Genomic DNA, 14179 nt, shown 5'->3' with positions numbered 1-14179 from the left:
CCCCATGCAATAAGAAAATTAAAAAATTTGCAGTATTTTAGCTTCTGTCTTTTCCCCAAATTGTACCATCTAAACCATATTCCTCCCTATTTCAAAGACAGTCTGTAAGAGAAACTAAAGGAAAACAAATCGTGTTTATATGTTAATAAGCTACCAATGGGTCTGAGTATAATTATCTAATCAGTTTACATCTGTAATTATGGGTGAGGTCACTTTAGACTTGAACAAAGGGCCTGCAGTGCAAATTTTCACAATTAGCTGCCTACACCACCACTGGCTTACCTACACACAAAATGAATTTTCCCAACTAAATAGAAGCTGAGCAACTGACATACTCCTTCCAAGTATATTTGATAAGGGATAGCAAGGTAACAAACCAGCTTTTTTTTTTTTTTGCAAAGTGGGAGTGAAAGAGTTACCTACTTTTTCTTTAGAATAGAATTTCTATACTCTAAACAGTACTTTGATTACAACTATTGTCTTACAGAATAAAGCTTTAATGAAAGTTAGGTGTTTAAGAATCTATCCAACAGGCAAAAGGCTACAATCCCATAATGAAAAGAGGCAACTAATTTTTTTTTTTAAGGGAAAATAGCCTAAACAAACTGCAAAACATAACTAACTTTAACTGGGTATAAAAAAATTAGAAACTACAATGCAGCAAAACAACACAGCAAGGTAAAGGATAAAAAGTTGCAATTGATGCAGCTAAGAAGCACAAGACTTTTTAATGCATAAGAAAAAAATACCAAAAATAACATAACTTACTACTAGTGAAGGATAGTAAAATTGTCAAGAGCCAAAAAAAGCTGTGATGTGCAATAAGTACTTTACACTAGGAAACAATTAAGATGACATATCTTATGAAGAAAATTAAGTACTTTCCAATGCTCTAACAGTGGTAGAGATGTTTCCTTTATCACTATGAAATTTTTAGAAATAAATACTTGTGATGGCAAGGTCAAATGATTTGTTCCTAATAATTCTGGAAAGCTGGGATTAAAGTCTCAAGTAGCTGACAGTTTTACAACACTACCATAGTTCAAATAAATCATGACTTAATCCTCTGAAGACAAGAAAAAAAAAGTGACAACACAGGCCAGAAAGTTCGTCACTTAACCACAAAATATATAGAAGAAACTGTGTAGAAAGTATTAAATTAACAGATCAAAACAACCTATGTTGACTACCATCAACAGAAGATTATGCACAGAAGACTAAAATCATGATTTTGCCTAAGTAATATAAAAGTGAGGCAATATAATATTTACCCATATGACCATAATATTTACCTACATACCACCTGACTAGCAAGGTGGTTTTAGAACTGTGTTAGAGCAATAAAGAACACATAAAGTAAATTAAAGCTCAAGACAGCACCACAGTTTATTTACTGACTTTAAAGAGAGAACTTGCCTGGACTGTTGCCACATTTAAAAGCATTCAACATTTTCTGTGATTGAAAGTGACTCTAAACACACTTTTTGATAGCATGTTGTGGATGAGATGGGCATCAACTACACAGAGTAGCAGTCAGAACGTAGTCAGAAGGACCAAACAAGAGAGACTCGCTCAAACAAAATATGTTCTATGCGAAAATCAAACGCAAAGCATATTGTTAAGGAACAAGTAGGGGACCATACTTTAAACAGCAAATTAATTTCATCTGCACATAGCTTTTGTTCAGAATACGCAAATGATCCAAAGGAAGACAGGCATATTCAGCAGCAGTGGCTATTCTGTATGAGTAATTACAATTCTGATGACACAGATAATCCCCAAAACAGAAGAAACTGTGAGCTGCATGACTGCAACAGGACTGCATGATTCAAGATTTTAGCCCAATGCTATTAAGTATGTATCTGTCAATGAGAAAAAGGCTGAAGATCACAGGCATCAAAATACTGGTCATCACACAGGTGAGATTACAAAATGCTTTTAGAAAGAAACTTTGGACTTTTATGGATGCTGTAAAGCTTCTAAGGCTTGGATCTTACTCATCTCTCTGATGAGAAGTGCTGAAAGGTATCACTCCAGGGTAGTACTGCAGAAGCAAACAGCCGTAGTTCCAAGTGAAAGGTCTGTAGAAGTTGTGACCCTTAAATTCATTATCTACCATGACAGTGTCCTTTAAAAAATGGAAATGTATCACCTGGGTTCTTGTGGAATTTGGTGACAGATCAGTGCATAATACTGAAACACTGTTCATCAAGAGATCAGCTCATATTACATTTGAATTAATTAAACCATGAAGCAGGTTTATTTTAGAAAAGAAGTCTGTGAAATGAGGTCCTGAAAAGCAGCAGGAAAGGGTTCTTACAAAATGGTCACCCAGACCGCAGGACTTTCTCACATCAATGAGATGATCATCCCCAATATGGTTGCTGTGGTTTAACCCCAGATGGCAATTTAGCCTCACACAGCCCCTTGCTCACTACCCTTGGGTGGTAAAAGTGGGAAAACTCAGGTTGAGATAAAGACAGCATAACTGGGAAAGCAAAAACCTGCACACACAAACAAAGCAAAATAAAGAATTCAATCACCACTTCCCTTGGGCAGGCAGGTGATCAGCCATCCCCAGGAAAGCAGAGCGCCAGAGGGCTCCCTCAGGCATCACCGTGACTTGGGAAGACAAACAGCATCACTCTGAATGTCTCCCCTTCCTTCTTCATCCCCCAGGTCTACATGTTGAACTTGATGACATATGGTATGGAATGTCCCTTGGGTCAGCTGGGGTCAGCTGTGCCCTCCCAACTCCATGTATGGCTGCCTGTTCCTGGCCTGAAACAGAGTCAAAAGGCCAGGCACACCTTGGATTTCACTTTTTGGGCAAGTAAATTCATCCAACCTGCAAGAAACTAATGTCCTAAGGAAGCAAACCTCCAAGAATGACAGCATCTCCTCCATCAAGTATTCAATTTATATGCATAAGTGAACAGGAACTATCTAGAGACCCCCATCACTGGCATCTGTGGCTGCCCATGGAAAAGCTAATCAAATAAGGTTAAACCAAAAGTTTTTCATAGAATCAACAAGAATAAGCAGCATAAGAATCAGTTCTTATCAAATTCTTATCAAATTATCAATCAAAATTCTTCTTGTCAAATGTTTTGTTCAACACTTAATAGCAGCTGTTCACAAGAAAAAATTATTGTGAAGGCAAACAATTTCAGAAGTGGAAATTGTACCTATTGCTGCACTCAGCAACTTCTATCAATTTCCCCTGGAATCAGAAGCAAGACATAAGCTTTCCACAACACTGGTTCTAGACTCGCAAATACATTATTATTTGGGACTGCCACCTCTGATGTTGGAAAATATCCAGTAGGATTAGACTATTCCTCCAGAAAAATATGAAAAATATGGAGAAGAAGGAGAAAGCAGACATCTAAATAGATCCTGACCCCTTGACAACAAAATGTGACACTGCCACCGACTTAATCTTCAAGAAAAGCTAGACAAATCTACATGAAGCAGCAATAATGCCATTTGTTCACCAATGCAGAATACAAGGCTAGCACCAAAGGGTACTTGAGGTACTTGAGCTGCAACTGCTACAGCTCCAGAACAGTCTGACAGCATCTGAGCTGGTATCTCCTGTACCAAAAGCCACAAGAACAAACTGGGAAAGTCTGGAGAACTGCCACTAGAAGTAGGTATCTGGAAGCCGTCAGAAGTAAATAATTTTTGACTATGTTGATGCTAATTTGTCTATAGTTATCCATGGTATCCAGGCATCAATATTCTGTTTCATTCTGCATTTTAACTTCAAGACTTTGATATCCCATCACATTTATTTTCCCATTCACATCAACACAGCACCTACAGCCCCTTCTTCATCTCAAAGCAAGTTGTATTTGATAACACTCATTCTGATCCCCTTTAGACCTGCATCCCACTTCTGTTACCCCAAATACTTACTTCTTCAGGGATGGGAGAAACAAAATAACGTCTAAGCACACATAGAAGGGAAGGCTTGCAACATGCCTGTTGTAAACTTCTGTAGGCTTTCACAATTTCTCCTTATAACACAGATATATAACATACCTGTCATCTGATTGGAGCAGAGTTCAGAATGAAGGTTTAAGAATACGGCCTTCTATCCAAAGTCTGAGAACAACACTTAGCGTAGCTAAGCTGACTGTCTTAAATTAACAACCAAAGTCTTTGAGGCCAGTCTACAGGTCCTTTTGTACAATGGATCAAGTATTGATCTATAGTTATACTATAGTCCTAAGACCCTTACGAAAAATTCCCAGACCCGTGTTCTGCTTATAAACCAGAGAAGAATTATCACTTACTATCTACAAGCTGGCCTTTAGCTTAAACTGGTAACTTAGAAACGGAAGAGAAGTTGCACAAAGGAAATTCCGATTTCACAAGTTCTTTCAAAATCAGGACTACGAAGATTCGTACATCTCTCAAGAGCTATCAGTGATCATAGACCTGAGCGTTTGCTGTAAATACCAAAAAGAGTATCTATTGACTAATGGAGGATTTACTGAAAGGACAAAGAAGGAATGAATAAGAGGGGTTAATCAAAAATAAAACAAAAAGAGCAAAAGTATTAAATGTAGCCTTTATTATACATTATAGATAAGTGTTCTAAATGTTGTCACATGAACATTTGATTTCAATTAATTTACATTGTATCAGTGCTCTTCCAACAGAACAGACTTTCCTGTACTTTACTGTTTGAAATAACCACAGGCTAATAATGAATATATGAAACAATTCTTAACCTCATTAAAAGAGTCACAGCTTAAAATGCAACCCCAACAGCACAAAATCTGGTTACATCAGCTTTCCTAAAATTCACCCATACCTTTCCCCCAAAAGACTAAATACCCACAGGAGCAAGCAGAACTGGCTCATTATATGAAGACACATTAAAAAAAAACAAAACCAATCAACCAAAAAAAAAAAACCAAACCCAAACACACCAGCTCCTACAGTTCTTGCTGTATTTGTGGCTCCCTGGCCTCCTCACAGAGGAAGGCAACTGCTATGTAAAAAGTTTTGCAGACTACAAGCTTCATTGCAAGCAGGCAACTATGCCGACTTGATTTTGTGATATTTTCTTCATCCTAAAATTAAAATCACACATTATCTATTTTTATTCTGTATTACAAGATACTTACTCTGCCATTACACGTCTGACGTTATTGGCATATAACACTGGATTTTTTCTTTCTTCTTCTGAAGGAATATACACAGGTAGAAACTGCATAAAGAGAACTGAATTATACCAAAAATATTTAACATTTTAAACAATCTCTCTTATAGCATTATGGTGAAAATTGTGTACAGTTTGTTGTTACTTACAAAATTATATTAACAAAAGGACTATAGAAAAAATTATAATTCAACTCTTAAATGCTTAAGCATATGTCATACTTCTACAAATTCATATAACATAGACTCTGTTCAATTTTTATCTCATGGAACCCAGGCAGAGTAAGTAAGACTAGGAATTTTTAAATAATTTACAAGTATTAGCATTTTCTTGCATAAACCTTTCTTTCACATTCTTTTGTTCAGCTCTTTCCAGATAACCAAAAAATTTCACACTGGTCTTTAAAAAAATAAAATAACAACTGGGGAATAAATATGAAGTAATTTCAGCAAATATTTCTCAGTAACTTTGAAGTTAGTTGTATTGCCACAATTACATAATGGTATGATCAGCAGCACTCTAACGTTGCCATTAGATTTTTTTCTTATAATGGGCAAATCTTGAATTTATTTTGAGTTTTGCTAGTTTTCCTTACATGCACTACTGCAACTGCAAACATATGACTCCTGTCTTCTAGGTTTACATTACAAGCAGATACACCAGCCTGATTTAATATACAAAAGGACAAAGACTGAAGTTAACAGAGGTGGAATAACTGTTCCTTCAACTTCCAAGTCCTATTCCATTTCTTCGAGTTGCAAACTGCTGTCAAGTCATTCATCCAAACACAGAACAAGTTTGAAGATGAGGAGATTTCAGAGGTGCTCTAAATGTCCGTGCCTAACTTGACATAAATAGCATGATAGTTCAACAGCACTCACAAAACCAGAAGAACTCTCAGCTGCTGCAGATTGTGATGGATGTATGAACACTGAAGCAGACAGGTCAACAAAACAAACTGACATGAGCCAAAACAATCTACATGTGCAGATGATCATATCTCCGTTCTTCTTCACAACATTGCTTGCATGCCAGTTCCAAGTACAGGATGGATAGATGGGCCAATATTTACAGAAACCTATCATAAAACCTACATAGATGCTTGATTCTCAATATACATACTGGATGACACATATGGTATGCCAGAACATATGTTATATGCAGAGAAGCACAGACTAATTTTGGATCCTGAGTGTTGGCTGTTTAACCTTACCAGCTATCATTTAATCAAAAACAGACCGATGTTGTGTTGTTCTGTTGTATGTCTCCCTGAGTTATCGCATCATCAGCAGTAACTGTGGTATCAAGGCTGGTTGGTATTTGCTAGTATCTCTGTGCTGATGGAACAGAGTGGGAATAAAAACCAACAAACTTTGGAGACCAAGGGAAAAACACGGCTTTGAACAACTAGTTTTTCTTCTACATTCCTAAATCTGCCACACTTCCTTACAAAAACAGATTCAACAAGTAGATCTCAAGTATTCTGCCTCATACTTGAAAGCAGCCTTGAAAACAGTTCTGTTCCTCTACCCTCTGCCAGCTCCTGCTCTAGTATGGAGTACTTCAGAAGGTCACTAGTTAGTTTGCTTTTTTTTTTAAAGACTATCAAAGATCATAACTTATTATGCAAGATCTGTAAGAGCTACAGAAACTCAGCATCTGCTAGCAGCTGCTGCCTCAAAAATCAAGAAAGCTCAGCAGTGTTCACTTCTGTGTGAAAGAACATTTTACTTGCCTAGGGCAGAAAAACATGTTCCTGAGATAGAGTAAAAATCCTGCCAAGTAACTGGTTTGTCCTATCCCTGCATAAGGCAGTCACTCCCTGGCCTTTCTGCAAAAAACAGGTCACTATTTTGGGAACCAATTTTTTTTTTAATATATGCTATTAATAGCTGATGATATCCAACTAAAGTGATAACACAAACCACAAATTTCTACAACAGAGACAAACATTCAGTGGCTGGTATTTTGTACGTTCATTAATTTTGAGAATAACTGATTGCATAAATAAGCAAACACAGAGCCATGATAAGTACTGTGATTAGCATGCATTATATGTCACTACTGTAACACAATGTATGTAAATATGCAATAGTTCTTCCTACAGATTTACCCTGTCATCAGTTCCATCTGTCAGAGCTAAATAGCTGCTTCATTATTCAGAAAGCAAATGAATTGCAGAACATCTGTCAAATATCCTATATAACACTTTCCAAATACTGTAATTGTCCACAAAATGTAATTACTCTGTCTAAAATACATAAAGACAACAATTTAAAAGAAATGGCTTTAATAGTTTTTGCATTGTCACTACAATAGTCTTCAGCCTTAGGATCACACAGTGTTTTCCTCAAAACAAAGTTAAGAATATAGATAGATTTTCTTTCTATTTTCCTATTTCACATTCTGATTAGTGTAGCCTAATTAAAAATTAGCCAGACATTAAATAACCTATCCAGCCTGTAAGAAACCACCCATGATTTTCCTCTACAAGACAGCCCTTAGTTTGTACACCAGCATTCACACACTTGGATGTTTAACATACAAAGTTGGTACACTATCCGGAATAGTAATCAGGCCGTTAAAAGACAAGAAATTTGTTCACAAAAGACTCTTTGAACAGAGTCAGAAATTTATCTATTCAATTTAAATCAATAAGAAAGCAAAGTCTTATGCCAAGGGGAAAACTGTATTTTGCTATTCCATTTTTAGACTACACTGTCAGATACAGAAGCCATTTGCCTAAAATATAAGTGGTATTTTAACCTGTTTTTACAGACAAACATACAAAGTTTGAACACAAACTTTTACTGCAGAATCAAGTACAATATTACATATTCTGAACCTGCTCAGAATAAACTGGGTTTCTTTTTTTACTGACCTCGATTTCCACAGAATTGTGAAACTGACATAAAGTAAGCCACAGAATTTCAAACCTAAAAGGAGCAAGAGATGGGAAAGGATGGAGAAAAAAAAATTTATATGTAGTGAAACAGTAGTACATTATACTCCAAAGTCTTCAAGTAGCATTCCTACTTGTAGGTGTGATCATATTCAGATAAAAGTAACAGAAAAGGTCTTTGAAAGTACTTCTACACATTACATTCTGTAAGGTGCAACAAAAGCAGTTTACACTGAATTGGCATCTTAAAAAACACTCAAAAGCAGGAAGACAAACAGTAGAAGATAATGTATGCATAATGTGTAAAGAAAGAGTCAGTCTGTTTCAGGAAAATGCTGTATTCAGCACACAGTTGGCAAGATTAATTATAACCAGTGAGATTTTATCATTACCTCGGTTTGGAATCAAAGTTCATTATACTGCAGAAGTCTGTTAATGAAATTCTACGTGTGCTCTATTAGCCGAAGATACAAGATAACTGGAATCAACTTGACCTTGGAAAGCATTAAGGTTCAAATCCAGGAAAGGATTTAGTAAACCTAAATTAGGGAGCAGCGTTAGTAACCCGATTTTTATACAGTATCTAGGTAGTTACAGAAGTCAATCATTGTGAGGGGAGGGCTGGTCAAAATCCTCGTAGGCAGATGAAGTGCAGTTTCTAGAAGCAAAACCCTACTCATTTTGTTATACACTCATGCAGGGGTGCAAAATATTTTCCCTCCTTCCTTCCTACTCTACTTCCAATGCATTAAAGCAAAGAAAAGGATCAAGAACAACAGTGGAATCTGTGATTTGAAGTTTATGGCACTGATAGGAAACATCAAAGTCTAGTTTGTAGGTCCTTGTCCAAGAGCATTAAACCCCCCCAAAGAGTTATAAGTAAACTTATCTCTCTGCCACCTCTCTGGAATCCTAAGAGATTAAACTTTAAATTTAAATAAAAGTCTAAAACTGATAGAACCTGTATCTAACTCAAGTCTAATGTAGAGAAAATTGAAGTTGTATACTATAGCCATTCTTTGTTTTCAAGGTAGTCAGCTGATCTGCTCTGCATACCGTCAAATTAGTAAAAACATTACTTTCAGTAAGTGGAAGAAAGTGTGTAAGTTTGTATGTGACAAGTTTTCAATCCACTTTATAGGTTACAGCACCTTTGAACAAACAATACTCCTGGATACAGCAACATTTCCAGATTAAGTTTTGACTAACACTAAAACAGAAGAGAGACATTTGCTGAGAAAAAAAAAAAAAGTATCAGTCTTAACATTATTTTCTGCTAAGACATCAGAAATACATTTTGGGTCACTCACCAGAATTAAACTTAATTAAGTACAGCTGTAATTTAAACTGACCCAGTCAATTTGTATAACATCACATGCTGCCTCAGATTCAGTTTGGCTTTAATTTAATTTAACTTTTTTAGCAGATGTCAGCACTTCAGAATAAAGGCTTTGTAGACATTACAGTGATCTGAGGCAACACACCTAGAAGTTTCTTCCCTCTTCCTCCTTTTATGTGTTCTTGACTCCTCAGTTAGGACACTACGCTGGAAGTAAGCTACTTGCCTTTCTCCTCTATGGCTGAGTTACTTTTTCAGGTGAATTGCAGTGCAAATGCAAGGGAAGAGGTAGGAGCTCATGAGAACAGAAATCCCTTCATGCAGTAAATGCTACAGTGCCTATTTACATTATACACTATCATGGATTCACCTACTTCTAATGTGATACATTAATTGTAAGATGAACTTCTACAAGTTATCAATTAATTCCTCAAGTCTCCAAATCTAGTCATGGCCTTAATTCAACTTGGTTCCCAAGTGCAAAACTAACTGACAAAATTCTAAATTAATTGAATCTTGGCTAATCCCAATAGTTTCCTTGTTACTACTAAAATACAGGATCTCAGGTAGGACATTTAAAACAATAAAAAGCATTAAAAAAAGAAGTCAACTCCCCTTTACTTAGGGTTCAAAATTTCTTGTTTTCACCTTCACCTAAACATTTTAGAATTTCTATTCAAATTCCAGCATGAAAATAATGCTTAAATTTTTTTTTAAACAATCGGGAACTGCTTCATTTAATATTTTATATTACGTGAATTTGAAAAATCAAAGTTATATTTGAGCAAGACAATGGAAACAGTATCTCCAAATTCTCTGACTTTTTCCATGAGACTAGACTAATTTCAAACAATAGCCCTACAGATTTTATACAGTAATATACCAAATCAATTTGCAGGCAACAAAATACACACAGCAGAAACAAGTTGTTTTACTTCAGGCACTTGGCTAAAAAAAAGTAAATTTGAAATAAAAACCTAAAATCCATTCTGCAAACCAACAAAATCATAGTGGCAGAAGTACACTGTTTATACCTGGATTTCTCTAAATCAGGATTATCATAATTAGGGAATAATAGATAAGAGATAAATTAATCCCGAAGAACAATCCAATAACCAGGAATTGGTTGACTATATGTGCCTGCAAGTCATGTAAATAAAAAGTAATGGAGGAAAGCAATCATGATGCAAGCAATAAAACATAAACCACTTACGCTCCTGGCCCTTGCCATGTCCATGTGATCGTGTCCTAAGAAAAGAAGTATGACAGTTGCAATTAATTACTGTGCCTTCAACTTTTTATACTGCAGACAGCATAACTGACAACATAGGACTAAAATGTTTTCATGGAAATTTCAATGCCCTTCTTGCAAAAGTTCTTAACCCTGTTAGGAATCAGCCTATCTTTTACACAGCTAGGAAATATCCAGTAACACAGGTCTTAAACACCAAATATCTACATTCATAAAACATTTAAAGGTCTAGGTATTCTTCAAAGGCTGTCAGCCTTCGAAAAGAAAGTTACTTACTTAGCTGATGTTCCTTGACATGCATAGTCCACACGCATTTTTTTTCTTAGCCCACCCTGCTTGACAGTGTCCCTACAGTGTACTTGGATGTCCCAGCAATAGATATGAACACTTTAACACTCCTGAAGTGTCCTGTGGAGATGACTGTAAGGAAGTCTGCTCAACCAACATGAAGCAGTAGGATGGGTAAGACCTTATGTCTTACCTCAAACAGTATTTTCACAGTTGCCTTTACACACAGACACCATACATCCACCTGCCTGATCCAAGAATCAAAAGGTACATTCTAAGACATCTAAACCTACAAATTTACTCTCAGGGAAGACCAGCAGCACTTCTGCATGGCCAAAATGAACACTGTGTGAAACACTAAGAGAGGACAAACAGCAGTGAAAGCATTTGTTAGATGCGAATAGCAAAAAGGGGTCAGAGACCTGGAAAGGAATATATAACAGATATAAGAGGTAACAGGAAGGAATATGACAGTAAAAGTAATCACATTTTTAACTGTAAGACTAAGAAATAGCACAGGAAAAAACCTGCAATACTTGGAGACAAGATTTAAGTGTAGAAGTAAGAATCTAAAGACCTGAAAATTAGTTCTGTTCTAACTGGAAAAAAAAAGCTCAAGTCATTAATGGAAAGACAAGAGGACTCATTATATTCAGGTTTCCAAAAGATTAGATCAGAAAGATATTTATTTCAACTTACTGCAAATGTTCCAGTTCAGTTCTATTCTACCATTCAAATCCATTTTAGAGAGTTCAGGTGATCACATGTGCCAAGACCATGAAAAACCAAGTCAAATTCCAGTTTTAATTACCATTTAGAGCAAAAGGCCATCATAAGTAAAAATGAAAGAAAGTAAATCCATCCATAAAAGGTGAAAAATGTGATTTATGTAATAGAATAATTCTATATCATATTTTGTTTGATTGGAAATAATTGTTAGAAGTTTTAAATTTTTAGTGGACCTTCCTCTTCAAACCGTTTTTCTATCTATACCAAGTAACATACTTACATAAAAAGAAGACTTATCCATGTAGTGATCTTTTAGAACTTTACTGTCTATAGCTTTATTGTTACTCTGTTTCTGGCTATTTTGATGTCTCTGATAACACTGCAAGTAAACACATTATGGGGTTTGGTTTCTTTCCACAAGGAACTTTCATTTACAAACCCTGAGAAACCAGTGTAGACAGCTAATAATTTATCTAGACACTAGATCTGCCTTAAGAGAACAACACCACAGCATTACACATACCCAACTCAGCTCTCTAAATTGCAACAATGCAGAAGGAGATAAAGAAAAATGAAATCTCCACAAAAGGATTCTGATCACTGAACAGAGAATAAGTATGGTCGGAATCCAGCCCTGTGCTGGCTAGCCAGCAAGTCAAACTCAAATAACCCATGTATCTATCAACAATCCTGCAAGAAAATTCCCAATGTGAATGCCATAGCAGACATGCATGATTGTTCTCATCAAGAACATCAGGATGCAGCAGGGATGATGGCTATAAATGCCATTTTCTAGGGGAAAATAGGATTCTGGTCTGCAAGAGGCAGACCTATGCTATAGCAGACTCCTACCTCATAAAAATATCCAATATTTTTATGATAAAAACAGCAGGCAGACAATGGGAAGAGGCATTTTCCTTACCCAGTTACCTTCAATATTTACCACTGCTACCAGCTTATGCCTATGGACAGCATTCACTTCAACAGCATTTGGAGTACACTTTGAAACTACTGTATCTAGGTAATACTTTGAACTGTGTGGAAGTACATAAAACTATAGAATGGTTTGGGTTGGAAGGGACTTTTAAAGGCCATCTATTCCAACACCCCTGCAACAAGCAGGAACATCTTCAACTAGATCATGTTGGTCAGAGCTTCATCCAACCTGACCTTGAATGTTATACTGCCTATTATTTCCCCTCAGCACGGGAGGAAACAGAGAGAAGAGCCATCTTCCATATAGTTTGAATTTGACACAAGAAGATACTGAGAATCATGCCAACCTTTAAACAGCAGATTGGCTGTTGTTTTTACATGTTCAGTCAACCCTGACATACCAAAACTGCACAGGAGATGCTGCCAAATCTCTTAGCAAATAGCAGTTACTTGTGGAAGACACTGGGACATAAAAACACATTTAAAATGGCTCTGTGATAATTACACAGGTATACAGCCTTTCATAATCACCAGCACTCTGACAGAAAATTCAAGTGAAGAAACAAAGAAAATAAGTGTAAAACCAAATTGCTGTAGAACCTATGATGAAGACATTAGAGCATTTATTTTAATTAGAGTATAGGCAATAGTTCTCAAGCATCCAATACCCAAAATATTACCAAATTAGATAACCAGTAGCAAATTTTGAATATCAGGTCTAAATATTTTAAGCCTTAAAATTTCTTTCTGATCATGGATAATACTAACATACTACTCCTAAAGAAACATTGATACAGGTCCAGAGATGTCATCTAACACAATCACAAGCCCCAAGACAACAGGTATCCAGGGGGCAACCCTGACTATAAAAAAAAATAAAATAGAGAGTTCTTCACAGTAACCAGAGCTACATTCATTTCCTAGAAAAGAACTGAATTTACTCCTTCCCTTTTGTCACGTTTCAGTCCACTGCAGAACAGCAGTGCTTTCCCCAGTTCTTGAATAGAGTACAATGAAATAAACATGTAAGAGTGCCCACACCTACTACATTCACCCCAGGCTCGGATCTCAAAAAGCCTCCAAATACAGTAGGTGCACTCAAAGCCAAGACTGTTCTCATCTGTACTGTGGAACTCAGAGCTCTGAATGTAGATCAGAGCAGGTACTTCAAGTGAAGAGCAGTGGGGTGACTGCACACAATGCGTATCTGGAATTCACTGGCTAAGCCAAGATCTTAAGAAGTTCCTTTCTAAACCTAAAATTATAATATGCAGTAGCTAAACAAGGCAACAAATAGAAAGCCAGGGACAATTAAAGTTTGCTAAAAATGGTGTCTCAGTGTATGAAAAACAATATTCTCTCCCTACTCTGTTGTTCTTACATGTGTTGTGGTTTAATCCCAGCTGGCAACTAAGTACCATACAGTTGCTTGCTTACTCAATCCTCCCCCAGGGTGGGTAGGAAAACCACAAAGAAAAGGTAAATCATGTAGATTGAGATAAGAATAGCTTAATAACTGAAATAAAATAATCTAACTCTGCATCCTAACCAAAATAA

General features: G+C 36.3%; 1 protein-coding gene across 1 annotated transcript in view; it reads right to left on the bottom strand.

The window, feature by feature from the left end:
- Window positions 1-14179, bottom strand: part of LPCAT1 (lysophosphatidylcholine acyltransferase 1) — a 52350-nt gene that overhangs the window by 21720 nt on the left and 16451 nt on the right. Inside the window, exons 6-8 of the mRNA XM_018070152.1 lie at window positions 10631-10665; window positions 8058-8112; window positions 5142-5224 (exon numbers count right to left, since the gene is read on the bottom strand). Coding sequence (XP_017925641.1) covers window positions 5142-5224; window positions 8058-8112; window positions 10631-10665 — 173 coding nt within the window. The remainder of the gene's footprint in view (window positions 1-5141; window positions 5225-8057; window positions 8113-10630; window positions 10666-14179) is intronic.

Source organism: Manacus vitellinus, unplaced genomic scaffold, assembly GCF_001715985.3.
Source record: "Manacus vitellinus isolate BGI_N305 unplaced genomic scaffold, ASM171598v3 scaffold_17_pilon, whole genome shotgun sequence".
In the NCBI taxonomy this organism is placed as follows: Eukaryota; Metazoa; Chordata; class Aves; order Passeriformes; family Pipridae; genus Manacus; species Manacus vitellinus.
The sequence above is the reverse complement of the archived record's forward strand: the minus strand, read 5'-3'. Positions and strand labels throughout refer to the sequence as shown.